At 35.4% G+C, this 18,304-nt stretch overlaps 1 protein-coding gene and 1 pseudogene across 1 annotated transcript in view; both read left to right on the plus strand.

Annotated features, from left to right (window-relative positions):
* Dennd4a (DENN domain containing 4A) overlaps nt 1–18,304 on the plus strand; it is a 104,206-nt gene that overhangs the window by 35,221 nt on the left and 50,681 nt on the right. The window contains exons 6-12 of the mRNA XM_027411361.2: nt 1,010–1,079; nt 2,385–2,554; nt 4,626–4,867; nt 8,256–8,322; nt 9,689–9,747; nt 12,376–12,520; nt 12,803–12,978. Coding sequence (XP_027267162.1) covers nt 1,010–1,079; nt 2,385–2,554; nt 4,626–4,867; nt 8,256–8,322; nt 9,689–9,747; nt 12,376–12,520; nt 12,803–12,978 — 929 coding nt within the window. The remainder of the gene's footprint in view (nt 1–1,009; nt 1,080–2,384; nt 2,555–4,625; nt 4,868–8,255; nt 8,323–9,688; nt 9,748–12,375; nt 12,521–12,802; nt 12,979–18,304) is intronic.
* On the plus strand, nt 2,573–4,597 carry LOC107977873 (annotated as a pseudogene).

An 18,304-nucleotide genomic window follows, 5' to 3' on the forward strand; every position in this document is an offset into this window, starting at 1 on the left:
AGCAGCAGCAGTAGAGGTGAGGGCAAAGAATGTTTTTGAATTCTTTCATGAATATGGGATCCAGCATACAACTTTTCAGATTTAATCTGGTATTTTAGCAACCCTATACAAGCTTACACATACTTGGTATTTTCCCATTTTCAAGTTTTATTTTGTGGATGTATTTATGTATTTGTTTTGGATTGAAAGTAATTGACATTGTCATTAGAACTGTTTCTAAGTTTCATTAACTAATCAAGGTGTTTTAGCTAAATTTTTACCATTGAAACGAAAACCAGAATGCATTTCTTTTTTCCTGCTGAGACAGTAGTCTCTCTATTGCCACAGAGCATACATTCTGCTCTGAAGAGAATAAAAAGGCATTGTTAACTCTAGCCAACCTGCTTGGGTTTGAATCCCAGATGTGTATAGTGGACAGATTCCTTTACTATTTGTGCCTCAGTTTCCTCATTTATAGACTAGGGATAAAATGATGCTTTTTTTTTTCCTACATAGGCATTTTTGAAGAGTTAGTATTAGAATGAACTTGGGATAATGCCTACAATAGCAAATGATGTATAAATGTCAAATATTATCAGTTACTCCTTTAATTACTACTTAAGCTTTTTATGTATTTAATATTTAGAGAAGAGCTTTTAAAATTGTGTCTAATTGTTATACTTGTTTTAAGTTTTCCTTAAAAGAAAAGATCATAGAAAGAAATTGTTAAATGGTTATTTTCTTACTTTTCAACCAATGACCAAAGAGTGGTCGTTGGTACTTCTGCCCAAGTTTAAGACTTAGAATAAAGCCTAAATTTTTGTGACCTAGTTTTATTTTAAAAGGTCAGTTTTTCCCACTACACAAAGAGATCAGATCTTCTGAAAGAAAAGTAGGCAGTGATTCTAATAAAATGCTAACAAAGTAACAGATTGAAAATAGCTAGCAGGTGAAATCTGTTACTACATGGTAACTAACACATATTGGACAACTTTTTAAAATTGAATGCTAATTTTTCTTCTCTCTTCAGTGGGGATCTGCAGTATACTTATGCTATAAAAAATCAGTGGCAAAGACTAACACTATATCTTACAAAGCAGGTAAGTATAATTTTGGGGGGAAATAATTTATGTAGGAACATATTGTGGGGCTACAAGGTTAAAGACAAAATCTGCCTGTAACCAGGCTGTGTACCATGTTAGGATGTGTTAGAATCAGTACTGGAACTCCAGCCTGTCTCTTGAGTCTCAGTTTATCTTGAAGTTTTGAATGCTGCATGAAAGATCACTTTGAAAAGAAGGTGAGATTTTTTTAAGCCTTAAGTTTAAATAACAACTTGAGTACATGCCAATTCTATTTATTTTTTAAACCTGTGCAAAGTATGAAAATGATGCTTCTCTAATATTTATATTAATTTAGTCAAATTTAATGGTTATATTTCATGATAATGAACATTATTAAAACTAATTTGCAATTTTATGATGCATAGTTGAAGTTTTCAATTTTAAGAGACCTCAAAATGTCAAACATGCTGGTCTTGCTTACAAGATAGCATATTCAACCTTTTAAAATTAGAGTCCTTGATTCTTTCACCCTTTTGACTTTCTTTCCAGGGCCCACAATTCATCAATATTTCTGTTCTTACTTTATAACTGCACTGTTGCATCATGACCTGAGAGACTAGAACATAGTTAACTATGGCCCTAGCGGACCCCACTGACTGGCTGACATGTAATTTAGAGGAAGAACTTTAGTTTATCTAGTTCACCTTGCTTTACAGATGAAAAGAACCTGAGTCCTGTTTGTGGAGAGTTAGACACATAGGCAGTAGAGCCTGCTGTTCAGATTCCCAGTTTATCTTTTTTTTTTTATGACATGACCAGTGATGGTTTCTACCTGTCTTTAAGGACTTCATGGTCATGAAAACCATTTTCTATTTCTAACCCAACAATATTCAGTATAATGCTCTGTTTCTAGGGTATGTTCAGTGGGAGGTACCTATTCTATATATAATGTATAAAAAGGCCTCAGAGGAATAGTTAGTAAGAGTGATAAAGTAGATATATGTGAATAACCATATTGAAAATTTTAAATATATCCTTAACGTAGTAGGGCATAAGGTGAATTTTTAGGGTTATGTTTATTTTTAGAGGGTCCTTTTTTTCTTGTTACTTCTAATCTCGTCTTTGTAGATGAAGTTTGATAAATACTAAATAATTTAATAGATAATAATCCTTGAAGATTAATGCCTATATAAATCCTACTGACACATTCAAAATTATCTGATGAACATATATGCAATTCTTGGCCTTCCAAATGTGTGAAATAAGAAAGCTTTTTTTGTTATTCAACTTAGAAAATACATTCAAGATATAGTAACCTAATATTTCCCATTGCTGTCATAGGTCTAATTTGCAGATATCCTCAAGAAGATTATGAGTCATTTTCACTACCAGAATCTGTTCCCTTGTTTTGTTTACCAATGGGTGCAACTATTGAATGCTGGCCACCAAATAGCAAATACCCTCTTCCTGTGTTCTCTACATTTGTGTTGACTGGAGCCTCAGCTGAAAAGGTAAGGTGTATTTAACTAGTGATATTTGGTAATTTCTTGTACCTTTTTAGGTCATAAGCTTCACATCTTCAAGGAAGAATAGTGAAAACTGACTAAATCAACTAGTAATACATATTCTTCTACTTGATTGAATTTACTATATCCAGAGACAGGAAAGGAGAGTTTTCCCATTGTCCTGAGTGTTTGCTTTTGGCTTTGTTTTTAAATATTAGTGAAGAATTTTCTCATCGTCACATGTTGATCCCTCACTGGTCATTTTCTGTGACAGAAAAGCTCCTAAATAATGTCAAAGGCATTATGAAATATAACATGATTAGATAAACAGACTTTTTTGTTACTCCGGGGAAATCAAACTTTGCGCTTGATAGGTGAGTGCTCTATTGCTTAACTGTATTCCACCTGGGAATTATAGAGTTGTATTTGGAAGGGAGCTTGGAAATCATCTAGACGAGCATTTTCATTTTGTGGACAGGAAAATTCAGTAAATTATTCACAGTTTAAATTTGCCTCACTTTCCTACTAAATAATTTTCACATTTCTTATAAAAATATTGGTATATTTGCTTTGTTATTTTTGTATTTATTGCTTTTTTCTTTGTCATTGGTTTGAGAAAGCATCTTTCTATGTAGGCCAGGCTGCTCTTAAACTTGCTTAGGACCCTGCCTCCTGAGTGCTGAGATTTTAGACCTTAGTCACCATGCCAAGGCTCAGTTGCTTTCACTCTTTATTTTAAAAATGTAGTTTAGGAGTAGAACAAGTGTGGCTGCAGTAACGTGCAACCAGCCAGGTGCGGGCTGGGGTGTCCTTGGGCTAGAGAGCAGGATGTCTGTCTTCTGATCGCAGCGATTGTGGTGCTGATCTCCCGGAAGCGAATTAAAAATGGGCGATGTTGAGAAAGGCAAGAAGATTTTTTGTTCAGAAGTGTGCCCAGTGCCACACTGTGGAAAAGGGAGGCAAGCATAAGATTGGTCCAAATCTCCAAGGTCTGGCTGCTGGATTCTCATACACAAATGCCAACAAGAGCAAAGGCATCACCTGGGGAGAGGATATCCTGATGGAGTATTTGGAGAATCCCAAAAAGCACATCCCAGGAACAAAAATGATCTTCACTGGAATTAAGAAGAAGGGAGAGAGGGTGGACCTAATAATTTATCTTAAAAAGGCTACTAACGAGTAATTCTGCTGCCTTATTTATTGCAAAACAAATGTCTCATGACTTTTAATGTGTAACATAATTTAATTCACACACCAAAATGCAGATCATGAATGGCTAACAATGTTTTTGTTGGACAGTCCTGATTTAAGTAAAACTGACTTACAGTAAAGTGGATATGATCTTTTTAAAATTAACAATTCCAGTTGCATAAGTACTATCACTGCTCTCCTTTTCTCAAGATAGGATTGGACTTAATTATTAAAGTTCTACTTTCTACAAAGATGGGGGTGTCACATCAAACCTATTTGATGGTTTTTATACTTAAATTTATATAACTGGGCATATGAGTATGTTTAAACACTGGGAAAATTCTGTAACTGCCTCAGAAATGAGAAGACTCATCTGTGTTTCAGTTTGTAGTCACTGGTCTGTTACAGGCAATGGCTAAACATCAGAAGTAACTTGACTTGATGATGTCATTTTAATTAGAATTCCCTAAGTCAAAGGATGCTGCCTTTTATCACTGAAAGGCACTTACTGTGGTCTATGTATAGTATCAAATAAAGAGTATTTAGCACTTAAAAATATAGTTTAATCAAAATACCTATTTTTCAATAGTAAGTATACATGAAAATATCACTATATAGTTAGCAAATATACCAAGAAAGCTGGAGGGGTGGTGACTCGTGTCTGTAAACCTAGCACGCAGGAGGCCGAAGCAGAAGACTGCAAGTTTGAAACCAGCCTAGGAGATCCTGTAATTTTTTTTTTAAGAGCAAGATTGATTTTACCACTGTGTTCCTAGGCCCTGGCGCCTTACCTGCCCATAGAAAGTATCCACTAAATATTAGACTGATGATGTGCTTTGAATAAATGACACAAATATATTCATTAAATATATTTCTTGTTTTACAGGTCTATGGTGCTGCTATTCAGTTTTATGAACCATACTCTGAGGAAAATCTTACAGAAAAACAGAGACTTCTTCTGGGTTTAACATCTCTGGTGGATGGAAAGTCTGATAGTTCTAGAACAATTCACACTAACAAATGCATCTGTCTTCTTTCTCATTGGCCTTTTTTTGATGCATTCAGAAAGTTTCTGACTTTTCTGTACCGTTATTCCATCTCTGGACCTCATGCCCTTCCAATTGAAAAGTAAGTTAGAAGTCTCATGGCTTAAAATTTGGCTCTCCTGGGTGGGCATGATGGCACATTTCTGTAAGTTTGGACAGCCAAGGCTGTGTAGAGAGACCCTGTTCAAAAAATTTTGTCAGCCTTTTCTATGGTATATTTATACTAGTAATTATGTAAATTTTATATGTAAATTGTGTTTCTTGAGAGTTGAGAAAAATGTTCGGTTATTTATGTAAGTCATCATTATGTTTTTACAGTCCTGTTATTTTAAGCAATTTTATTTCTGCCAGTGAATGTTTTAATTTATTTTGAAGTGAGTTATTTGGAATATACACATACATGTATATATATTATTGTTATGAAGTTTATAGCAGCTAATTGAGTGAAATAGTGGAACTAGGTCTTCTTGAAGTGCTGGAGATCAAACCCAGAGCCTTACATATGCCATGTAAGTGCTTTGTCATTAAGCTGTATCCCTAGCCTGAAAATATTAAAACTCTTAAACTATGTAAATTTTATATATAATTTGATGTATTATGAACTTTAAAAATAGTCCTATGTTTATATATCACGAATTAAAAGAAAAATTTAGTAGATATCCTATTTTTGTTTTGTAATTTTAATGATTTACTAAAAGCACTAAAATTTTGTAATGTTTTGTGCAGTATGACATAATGCAGAGGAGCTATAAATACACCACCGTAGATTTGACTTTTGTCTTTGGAGACTCATAATCATACTCTGATCTCTGTTACTTCAAGCCATCTATCTCTTCAGCCCTTTTGCAGAATTTTCTGACTCTGATGACAGTTGGGAAGTTACACAGTTGCCATTTTTATGATAATTCATAAATGTAATATTGCTCTAATTATCCTGTGCTCTTTCTTCCTCTCATTTGTACTATTAAAAAACTAGCACTTCTCAAATATTTTAGTGTTAGAATCCCTTTAAAATTTGATGAGGACTCAGTGAGTTTTTCTTTGTTATATCTTTCAATATAGACATCTTATTGCAGCAGAAATTAAAACTCATTTATAATTTATTTATTCATTTATAATTTATTTAAAATTAATAAACTAGTTACATGTTTAAACATCTCTTCAAATAGTAACTTTTTAAAAAAAACAGAAGGTTAGTGAGAAGAGTGAGTGTTTACATTTTTTTAAGTTTTCAATGTCTTGGCTAATTGAATCCCACTGAGTTCTCTTTCATGGCTCTGCATTCAGTCTGATGCAGTAATTGTTTTAGGTGAGGTATGTGAAGAAAATCTGACCTCATACAGATATATAATAGAAAAGGGAGGGCACTTAAGTAGTAGTTTTAGGATTGAGGATATTATTTTTTGGCACTGTACAAAAGCTTAGCAAGTGATAGTTTCTTCAAAATTAATAGTAATGCAGAATATGAAACCTAAGCAATAAACTTTCCTTCTGTGTTGTATTAAAATCTGAGGGTCTCTTTCAGTCTTGTAGTATTTGTATTGGTTTTTTGGACAGCAGTGGTTTACTGAGGTAAACACATATTTGAAATATAGCCAGGTATCTCCCTCAATGTAAGAAAGATTTCAGTTGTTAATGTCACTATCTATAGCATCAGAGTTTACTTTTTAATTTTTTATTATATATATATATATATATAGTGTGTGTGTGTGTGTGTGTGTGTGTGTGTGTGTGTGTGTGTGTATTGGCATGTCGTTGCCATGGTGCACGTATGGAGGTCAGAGGACTTGCAGGAGTCTGTTCTTTCTTCCATCTTGTGGGTTCTGGGTTAGACCAGAAAAGTGTTTTGTTTTTTAATAAGGTTTATTGTGGTGCTAGAGATGAAACAAGACCTTACATATGCATGACACATGTTCTTCCTCCTAGTGACATTCCCAGTTCTCAGAAAAGTTTTGAGTATTAGAAAGCTTTCATATTCATGGTGACAAATTCCTACTTTTCATTTGAAAATTTGGATTTAATTATTATTAAAAGCAAGTATTTCTAGTTTTTTTCTTGAAATAATGTCACTTTGATCATTTTTATGTGGAAAATGTCCATTGAATACCCAACACTGGATAAGCTTAATTACCCCATCATCTACCAAGTAAAAATGGCATTCTGACTGGAAAAACAATGGCCAACTCACTCATAACTCAGTCCTGTAAGTGCTTTTGCAAAATCAAGATGGCCACCTGTTTTTGTCTAGTAAAGCTCTGTGAGTACTTACCCCTTATCACAGAATATTCTAAGTGTATGCCCCAGAATCAAATATTTACTGTTTCAAGTACACATTTAAGGTTCTATGAATCATACAAAAGTCCTGCTTTTCCAACTGCTTCAGATAATCAAGCAGTCGTGTGTCTTTTTAAACTCATTCCTCTAATCTTTTTTTCCCCCAGATTTTAAGCAAGGGTAGGGACTAGTAACTTTACACTACTTTACATTTTCTGTTATGTTTAGCAATGTCTTTGCACAACACATATTTAAACACATCTATAGAATCAATCAATAAATGACTCATTCAGTTCTCTATCTGGTTGTAATGATCTCACTGCTAAAAATAAGATAGATTTGAAATAATGTTTAGAAGAAAAACAATACAAGATAGCTATTCCTAAAGGGAATAAAATATTTTTCTGTCCTTTTTTGTCTTCTATAATGTTCAAAACCAAACTTATTGATTAGTACATGACTTTAATGCTGGTGCTCAGGAGGTAGAGACAGGGGAATTACAAGTTCAAGTCCAGCCTGGCCTTATAGCAAAATCATATCCCTAGAACCCAAGTGATATAGTTCAGTAGGTGAATACTTGCTGGTGTGTGCAAGGTTTTGGGTTTTATCTCTGTCACCACAAACAAACAAAAAGCAAAAAATCCCATCTCATTGATCTAGATTTTTGTACATTACTAAATGGAAAGCTTATTGAGATGGGGAAGTCTGTGTTGCCTAGGCTGTCTTGAACTCCTGGTCTCAAGTGGTCCTCAGCCTTCCAAAAGCTGGGACTACAGCTATGCACCATTTCATCCAGCTTATTCATCATTTACAAGCATTTAAACTCATTCATTTTTTAGCACCTTATATAGTTACGTCACAAAACATTAGCAATTAATTAAAATATATTACAAATGTAATAATGTCTTTAGTAATGTTGATTATTACCTGCTTAGGGAGAATAAACATGGTTTTGAGACAACTAAAAATACCAAATAGTTGAATATGATCAGCTAGCTATTAACATAAAGTTACTTGGGCTGGAGAGATGGCTTAGCCATTAAAGGCTAGGCTCACAACCAAAAGTATAAGGTTATTAGATTAGGCAGAGACATGATGCAAGCAAACAACTTTTTGTTGTTAATTTGTTTTCACAGCTTTGGAGTTTAATTGCATAGGGCCTTAATGAGCTTGATTTTGTTTCTGTTTTTTTTAAGGCATATTTCTCATTTTATGCATAAAGTTCCTTTTCCATCTCCTCAGAGGCCACGGATTTTAGTTCAGGTAAGGTTCTTTCCATATGAGGGCTCTGTCAGTATGTATCAAGACTAACAACTAAATGCAGAAAGTGGAATGAGTCCTGCGGAAAACCAGATGTTCTTGCATGTTGGGATTCAGGCCCTGATACTTTATTAACTTTATCCACAGAAGGGGACTTTTGGTGCACTCATATACTCCCAACACTTGGGAGGTAGAGACAGGAGGGCTGAGAGTTTGATTTCAGCCTGGACTACTTAGTCACTTCCAGGCCAACCATGTCTACATAGGGAGTCTGTCTCAAGAAAAACAAAAAGAAAAGTATGCAGGGAATGATCCCCACCAAATTGTTTCTAAATATTGGAAAGTTTGTGACCTTGATGATCATATAATTGGTTAAATGTATTAGAGTAGTTATCAGGAATACTTGTATGTTTATATATGGCAGGAGGGAGGAAATGCAGTGTCTTTAATGCAACATGGAAATTTAAATGACTATAAATGTTTCACAGTTGAATGCATCTCTCCCCGTTTGTTATATCTTGTTTGAGGTCTTGATAATTTAAATTGCCTATTTATTTAATCATAATCTATGAAATGATTCATACAAAGGAAATACTTTCATGCGTGTTACTGATTACTGTAGCCCTGAAGGCGGTATTATTAGTATTAGAAATCATTTGGCAAATAGATGTATACTGATTTGCAGAAATGTAAGTTTGAAAATGCAGATGAAATTAATTACATTATTATATTGATACAGATAAAATTTCTAGAACATACTTTTTGATGACCTTGACAATTGGTCTGCACATTCATGTCATTACTTGATATTTAGTGCCAGAGTGCTATATAGCATACTCCACCTAAATACACATGGAATTTTGTTTTGTTGCAGAAGCTGGAAAATGCTTCCTGTTATGGATCTTATCTAAATAGTTAAATGTTTGCTTGTTATTTGTTATCTGTTTCAGGGGATCAGCTCTGCTGTTACAGTACAAAATTAGCTAGAAAGTATGAGAAAAAATAACATGGCTATTTTATTCCATTAGATTGCTTAACAAAGCAGATAGCCCATGTATTTGTTGCAGGCCATTAGTTTACTGACCCTAAATGTATGATATTGATTAAGTAATTTAATCTGTTAACATAAACTTGTTAAAATAGAATTAGGGAAAAGTTGAAGACATAAGAGATAGGATTCATAATAAGAAGTTATTAGAAGGGGCCAGAGGTCAGGGCATACTTTATTGAGTCCAACTAATACTAACTGCTCTTACATTGGTGATCTGGGAAACTTCATGGTTATCATCATTAGCCCATGTCTATTGCCAGAGCATGGCGTTTCAGAGTTCATCTTTATATTTCAAATGCTTTGTTTTAAATTTTCCAGTTATCACCACACGATAATTTGATTCTCAGTCAGCCTGTTTCTTCACCTCTTCCATTAAGGCAAGTAAAGCTTCATTTCTGTTTGTTTCTCTAAATCTATGTGTACATATTCCCACATTCATTCATCTGCCAGCAGAGCCTAGAAGAGGGTGATGGTTTTCTTGTAAGTGATTTACAGGTGGTTGTAACATGGACGCTGGGAACTGAACTCAGGTCCTCTGGAAGAGTAACAGGCACTCTTAACTACTCAGCCATCTCTCCAGTCCTAATTATTTCTCTTAATCTAGTGTGAACTAAAGTAATGTATATGTATACTGTCTTTCCTAGCTAAAATTTCAAATATTGGTGGAAGTATTTGTAGTGGCATCTTGTTCCACCAGTGGACTTGGGGTGGTAGTCACACCTTAGGGTGTGGCTTCAGGTGTGTGGATGTGACTCGGTATAAGAAAGAGGAGTGGCTGGCTCTCTGTCTCTTTTGGGTTGTGGTCAGAGTAGTTATTGTTACATAATTGGTAATAGATGTAAATTATGAAGGTAAACATTTTTAGCTTTAATTGTCCTCTAAAGTACATCCAAATACTTTTTTTTTTTTTTGAGACAGGGTTTCTCTGTGTAGCCCTGGCTGTCCTGGAACTTACTCTGTAGACCAAGCTGTCCTAGAACTCAGAGATTTGCCTGCCCCTGCTTCCCAAGACTGGTATTAAAAGTCATGTGCTGCCCCACCTAACCAAATACAATTTTAAATTTAATCCAAAATAAAAAAATGCTTATTAAACAGAACATATTTCATCATTCTAAAAGTTCAGAGAAGTTAAAAAATATGCTTTCCCTACAGTATCATTTCTTGAAATTTAATTAGCTTTGTGATTTTTCTGTCAGAAATAGTTATAGTATAATTAAACTATTATATTGCATATACCTTAGGGAGACCAGCTGCCATCTTTGACACTAATTTTGTAAGAATTACAGATGATTTCATCATTAGCCTTTAGCCCAGAGTGATGAGTGTTTTCCAAGGTCTTATCTGAGCTGAAAATAAAATGGACACACAAATTACAAATGATTCTAAATTGCCAAAAGGACTTCATTGAGGTAACAGCTTTGATGAGATATATTTCTACAATATAAAATTCACCCAAGTAAAGTATATAATTCAGTGATTTTATTCACAGAATTCTGCAGCTATTATTGTAATAAAATTTAGAGCACATTACTTATCTTATAAAACTAGCCCTGTGTTCTTTGCTGTTAACCTTCATTCTGTATGTTCCTACACATATATGCTCAAACACATGCACTCAGGAATGCAAACACAAGTGTGTGCGCCCGTGCACACACACACACAGACACACCCCACATGCACACATAGCTTAGGCTCCTCTTAATCTACTTTTCTGTTCTACAGATTTGTGTCTTGTAAATTTCATATAAATGAAGTGGTACTGTATTTAGTCTTTTTCTTTCTGACTTCCTTCACTGAACATGTTTTTAGGTTCATTCATGTTATCACATTTATTGCTGCTTCATTCCTTTTATTCCAACTACTATATCATTGTATGAATAAACTATATTTTATTTATCTGTTTATCTGTTAGGAAGCTACTATATTTTGTCTACTGTGAATAACTTTGCTTTGAACATACACAAGCTTTTTGTGGTCATGTTTTAATTTGCTTCAAAAAAGACCTTATTATTTTGCTTCTCACAAAAAATTAATCAAGTCAAACCAGTTAGCATTATATAAACAAAGTGTTCATTGATTACTATATTACTTAGTCTAGTATTTTCTTTGTAGATATAACATCTAAGTTTATTTTTTATTAATTTGCTTTGCACATGTGTCTTAACATTTTGTAGCTCTTGATTTCCTAGGTTTATTATCATCATAATAGTGAGGAGTTTCTGTTCATAAATCCAAACTTTAATATTAGTATTTACTTAGGGAAGACAGCCCTGAAAAGGCATGCTTTTCCTGATAATCATAGTGAAAGAACTACCATAATAAAAACCTTCCACTAAAGTCAGGCATGGTGATGCACACCTTTAAAAAATGCCAGGACTTGGGAGGGTGAGGGAGACAGGTCTCTATGAGTTCAAGGCCTGCATAGTGGTCTGCATAGTGCGCTCCAGGACAGCCAAGGCTGTGAGACCCTTACTCAAACGAAACAGGAAAAAAAAAAAAAAAAACCCTCTCCTTAAAGGATTGGCTTCTAACCAAGCGTTCTTTTAACTAATTGAATTCTTTTGAGGGGACATTATCAATGTGGGCGGGTCTTTTTACATAAAAATGAGGCAGAAATGCAGGTGTGTTATAGAATACCTATAATCCTAGCATTTAGGAGGCCAAGACAAGATCTATAATTGGAGACCAGCCTGGGCTACATAGCCAGACCCTGTCCCAACAATGAAAGAAAAAGGAAAACAAACAGGACAGGCAGAAGACTTCTCATTTTCCCTATTGAATGCAGCACTGAAAAGTTCATGACTTTGGAAACTCATACAATTACATTCTTTCCTATTGTTTGTGTTTTCCCTGCCCAGGAACAGTAATAACAATTATGTTAAATATACACAGCCCCATTATTCTATATAATTAAGAGTTGAAATAACATTCTGTTGTTGTATTTGGGTTTGGTTTTTTGTTTTGTTTTGTTTTGTTTTATTGTGTATTTTTGCTTGTATTGACAGTGGTGGGAAGTTTTCAACACTACTTCAGAATCTTGGCCCTGAAAATGCTGTGACACTACTGGTCTTTGCTGTGACAGAACATAAAATCCTCATCCACTCACTCCGGCCCTCTGTGCTCACTAGTGTGACAGAAGCATTAGTGTCGGTAAGTACCCGTTTCCTACAGGCAGTCAGTTCCGTTTAAACTGAACTTACCCATGTAATTTAGAGTCATTTTAAGGCTCAACTACATTTTAGAAAATAATGGATTTATACATTGTTGAAGAAGTTTTAATTTCCTGACTTTTAATTTTAGTTATAATTATTTAATTCATTCTCAAACGTTAAACTTTAGGTAACATTTTAAAAGATAATTTCATGTATGTGCTAATAAGTTATGCTTTAATGTCAAAACGCTTAATATTCTCCCATCTTTTGTTTATCCAAGATGATTTTCCCTTTCCACTGGCCATGCCCATATGTTCCTCTCTGCCCACTGGCTCTAGCAGATGTCCTCAGTGCGCCATGTCCATTCATAGTAGGGATTGATTCAAGATACTTTGATCTTTATGACCCTCCACCAGATGTCAGTTGTGTTGACCTAGATACCAACACCATTTCTCAGTAAGTACACTTTCAATTTACACCTAAGACTTTATAACTTCATCATATCTTTTTTTTTCAATTTGAATGCAATTTATTCTGGTTGTCTAAAAATTTTAAATAAACTCATTGGGATATGATTAGCATTATATTTTTATAACATCTTTTATTTGAATAAGAAACAAGATTGTTTTACATGACAATCCCAGTTCCCTTGTTCCTCCCGTCCTCCCCTACCCCCCCCCAAATAAAACCCTACCTATCACGTATCCTTTCTGCTTCCCCTGGATGGTGAGGCCTTCCATAGTGTGTCATCAGAGTCTACTGTATCCTTTGGGATAGGGCCTAGGCCCACCCCAGTGTATCTTGGCTCAGGGAGTATCACTCTATGTGGAATGGGCTCCCAAGGTCCACACCTATGCTAAGGTAAGTACTGAACTACTACAGGAGGTCCCGTAGATTTCCAAGGTTTCCTCACTGAAACCCATGTTCCTGGGGTCTGGATCAGTCCCAGGCTGGTATCCCAGCTATCAATCTGGGGACCAAGAGTTCCCTGATGTTCAGGTCAGCTGTTTCTGTGGGTTTCACCAGCCTGGTCTGGACCCCTTTGCTCATCACTCATCTTTCTCTGCAACTGGATTCCAGTTCAGTTCAGTGATTAGTTGTGGGTGTCTGCTTCTACTTCCACCAGCTGCTGGATGAGGGCTATCGGGTGGCATATAAGTCAGTCATCAATCTCATTATCAGGGGAGGGCATTTAAGGTAGCCTCTCCTCTGTTGCTTAGATTGTTAGCTGGTGTCATCTTTGTAGATCTCCAAACATTTCCTTAGTGCCTGATTTCTCTGTAAACCTAAAATGTCTCCCTCTATTATGGTATCTCCATTCTTGTTTTCTTTTATTCTTCTCCCGACTCAACCTTTCTGCTCCCTCATGTCCTCCTCATCCCTCCTCTTCTCCCCTTCTCATTCTCCTAGCTCCCTTCCGCCTCTTCCTGTGCTTCCAATTTGCTCAGGAGATCTTGTCCCTTTCCCCTTCTCCAGGGGACCATGTATGTCTCTCTGAGGGTCCTCCTTGTTTACTAGCTTCTCTGGCAGTGTGGATTGTAGGCTGGTAAACCTTTACTCTATATCTGAAATCCACATATGAGTGAGTACATACCATGTTTGTCTTTTTATGATTGGGTTACCTCGCTCAGAATGGTTTCTTCTAGTTCCATCCATTTTCCTGCAAAATTCAAGATTCTATTGTTTTTTTTTTTTTCTGCTGAGTAGTACTCCATTGTGTAAATGTACCACATTTCTCTATCCATTCTTCAGTTGAGTGGCATCTAGGCTGCTTTCAGTATCTGGCTATTACAAATAGTGCTGCTATGAACATCGTTGAACATATGTCCTTGTTGTATGAATGTGCTTCTTTTGGGTATATGCCTAAGAGTGGAATTGCTGGATCTTGTGGTAGACTGATTCCCATTTTCTTGAGGAGTCGCCATACTGATTTCCACAGTGGCTGTACAAGTTGGCACTTCCACCAGCAGTGGAGAAGTGTTCCCCCTTCTCCACATCCTCTCCAACATAAACTGTCATTGGTGTTTTTGATTTTAGCCATTCTGACAGAGTAAGATGGTATCTGAGAATTGTTTTGATTTGCATTTCCCTGATGGCTAAGGATGTTGAACACTTTCTTATGTGTCTTTTAGCCATTCTAGATTCCTCTATTGAGAATTACCTATTTAGTTCTGATCCCCACTTTTTAATTGGGTTGTTTGGTGTTTTGGAGACTAGCTTCTTGAGTTCTTTGTAAATTTTGGAGATCAGCCCTCTGTCAGATGTGGTGTTGGTGAATATCTTCTCAGTCTGTTGGCTGTCATTTTGTCTTGCTGACTGTGTCCTTTGCTTTACAGAAGCTTCTCAGTTTCTGGAGGTCCATTTATCAATTGTTGATCTCAGTGTCTGTGCTACTGGTGTAATGTTCAGGAAGCAGTCTCCTGTACCAATTAATTCAAGGGTAGTTCCCACTTTGTCTTCTAATAAGTTCAGTGTGACTGGATTTATGTTGAGGTCTTTGATCCATTTTGACTTAAGTTTTGTGCAGGGCAAAAGGCTTAGGTCTATCTGTAGTTTTCTTACATGTCTGCATCCAGTTATGCCAGCACCATTTGTTGAAGATGTTCTCTGTTTCATCATATAAATTTGGATTGTTTGTCAAAAATCAGGTGTTCATAGGTGTGTGGGTTAATATCAGGATTTTCAACCCTATTCCATTGGTCTACCTGTCTATTTTTGTGCCAGTACCAAGCTGTTTTCAGGACTATAGCTCTGTAATAGAACTTGAAGTCAGGGATGGTGATGCCTCCAGAAGTTCCTTTATTGTACATGGTTGTTTTGGCTATCCTGGGTCTTTTGTTTCTCCATATAAAGTTAAGAATTGTTCTTTCAAGGTCTGTGAAGAATTGTGTTGGGATTTTGATGGGGATTGCATTGAATTCATAGATTGCTTTTGTCAAGATTGCCATTTTTACTATGTTGATCCTACCTATCCAAGAGCATGGGAGATCTTTCCATTTTCTTCTATCTTCTTTAATTTCTTTCTTTAGAGATTCAAAATTCTTGTGGTACAGATCTTTCACTTTTTTGGTTAGTGTTACCCCAAGGTATTTTATGTTGTTTGTAGCAATTCTAAAGGGTGATGTTTCTCTGATTTCTTTCTCCACCAATGTGTCATTGGTATATAGTAGGGCTACAGATTTTTTTGAGTTAATCTTGTATCCAGCCACTTTGCTGTAACCTCATCATATCTATATGTGAATTTGTAGTTTTAAAAATTGCTGAGTAGTGTTCTTTTGAGTTTTTTTTTGTATTTGTAGTTATTATCATTTCCTTGTCAGCCCTTGCTATGCTTCAGTTTCATTAGAGTATATTTTACAGGTGGTTTTATTGGGAAGAAAATATACTTTTAATCCCCAGGCTTTTAATATTTAAAGCATAATCTCATGCTTACTTACAAACTTATCAAGCTTGCGTGTACACACCCACACCTACACCCACCCCCCCACACAGACACACACAGTACAAGGGGAATCAAGGCAGAAATAGAAGAAGTTGGGGGCTGGAGAGATAGCTCAGTGGTTAAGAGTGCTTGCTGCTCTGAAGAGCACATGGATTCAGTTTCCAGCACCCACATGGCTGTTAACAACTATCTGTAATTCAAATTCCAGGGGATTTGATGCCCTCTTCTGACCACTGTGGACACTGCACAGAACATTGCACACTTACACAAAATAAAAATAAATCTTTTCAGATGATGATTGAGAAGCTAATAAAAATGGTGCCAGGTACCACAATATTTTTTTTTGTTTTTTCAAGAAAGGGTTTCTCTGTAACTTTGGAGCCTGTCCCGGAACTCACTCTGTAGACCAGGCTGGTCTTGTACTCACAAAGATCCACCTGCCTCTGACTCCCAAGTGCTGGGATTAAAGGCGCGTGCCACCACTGCCTGGACACCACAATAATTTTTTTTTAAGTTTCTTTCTTTGCCAGATGAGTCTTGGAGAATCACAATTGATTTAAAACACTATAACTGTATTAATACTTCAATATTATTTGTAATCTAACACTTTCAGAATGCTAGTGCATCTTAGCAAAATTAGCATATTGAAAATTTAAAATAATCGATAAGTTTATATATAATTTTGCCTCTTTACATTCTAGAAACATAGCTTTAAAAATGTTTTATAATTTCTTTGTACCCACATTTTCAGATTAGTTTTTCATCAGCCAGTAAAGACTCCACAGAATCTGGTTAAAGTAACCATTATTTAGTCCATTGGCAAATCACAAAAGCTAGTTTAGTTTTGCACTAATAAGGAGATATGAAACAGAGTTTCCTCTGTTTACTTACTGGTATTGGAGAATGAACCCAGAGCTCATGCAGGCTAAGCATGTGTTATGTCACTATAGTTCACTCCTAGTCTTTCCATGTTTTAGTAATAGAATATACCATAAAGCCTTTCAGTTTAATTCCAGAATTTTAGATTGACTCTCCATCTTTGCCATGTATCAGAACCTCAGTTGCTTAAACCATTAGGAAAGTTGGAAAAAATATTTTGTTTGGAAATATATGCATAGTCAAAAAGCTTTTATTCATAAAAATATAAATCAATAAAATATGGGACATATTTTATACATGAATGCCTTTTTAATGTGGGATTACTAAAAGTAAAGATTTTTTTATGAGCAACATTGTGTTCTTTAGCGGGAATGTTTCATTCTTTGAAACAGCAAACTAGTCCTTTGCTTTTTCATTTGATAAACATTAGATGAGACAGTAATTTGTAAAAGTGAACTAAGTGCTATAAGTAAGTATACACTGTATTATGGTATGCAAAATTTCCCTCTTGTAATTTGTTGAATTAATCTTTTCTAGCACACACCTTTAATCTCTGCATTCAGGCTGCAAAAGCAGGTAGATCTCTGTGAGTTCAAAGCCAGCCTGGTCTACAGAATGAGTTACAGTCCAGCCAGGGCTACTTAGTGAGACCCTATCCCAATAATAACAACCATAATAATCTTGCTTAATATTTTCTTTCTACTTTGATCATTAATTAACTGAAGAGTTAAAATGATGAGTTGTTTGCACTTGGTTCCTTCTTCAATAGTATCACCCTTACAAGCCTTGGGAAGACCCTATAAGTGAACTAAAGCTCTCTGCTTTCCATCATCAAGAGTTCTGAAACTCCAACCTGAAGTCTGGGAAAAAAAAAAAAGAAAAAAAAAAAAAACCAGAGAATCCCAAGTATAGGATTTTTAGTTTCCTTTACTATTCCAGGTACCTACAATATAGATTAAGTGCAGAGTATCAAAAAATTTCTGAACAAGGGGCAAGAACTTAATATTTATAATGTAATTTTGCAAAAAGGTGCATGTATAGGCTAAGTGACCCCATTTTAGTCTGTGTACATTATGGGAAATTTAACAGTTCCTCTGACAGATAAGGAAGCACAAGTTTAGATTTTTAAGCAGTTAAAGGGACATATAGCTTACTGTCAGCACTTGGTTTTTAAACTTTTGATCTCTCACTGTGACACTAAGACTTCTGCCACTAATAATGAGGCAACTGTTTGTATAACGGTAATCTTGTTCATGGGAGACACCATGAGTAAAAATGCAGAAAGCTATCAGAGATAAAAACTCAGAAAAAAGCAAGGTAAAGCTTCCCTACCTGGCCACATTTCTCAGAAACAATATCCAGGGCAAGAGGAGAAAATTAAGAAAGTAAATGACAATTAGATATTTTTCTCTCTATCTATGCCAAAAACGTATCTTAAATGCCTTCTAAAGGTTGGTAACA

Source organism: Cricetulus griseus, chromosome 4 (assembly GCF_003668045.3).
Source record: "Cricetulus griseus strain 17A/GY chromosome 4, alternate assembly CriGri-PICRH-1.0, whole genome shotgun sequence".
In the NCBI taxonomy this organism is placed as follows: domain Eukaryota; kingdom Metazoa; phylum Chordata; class Mammalia; order Rodentia; family Cricetidae; genus Cricetulus; species Cricetulus griseus.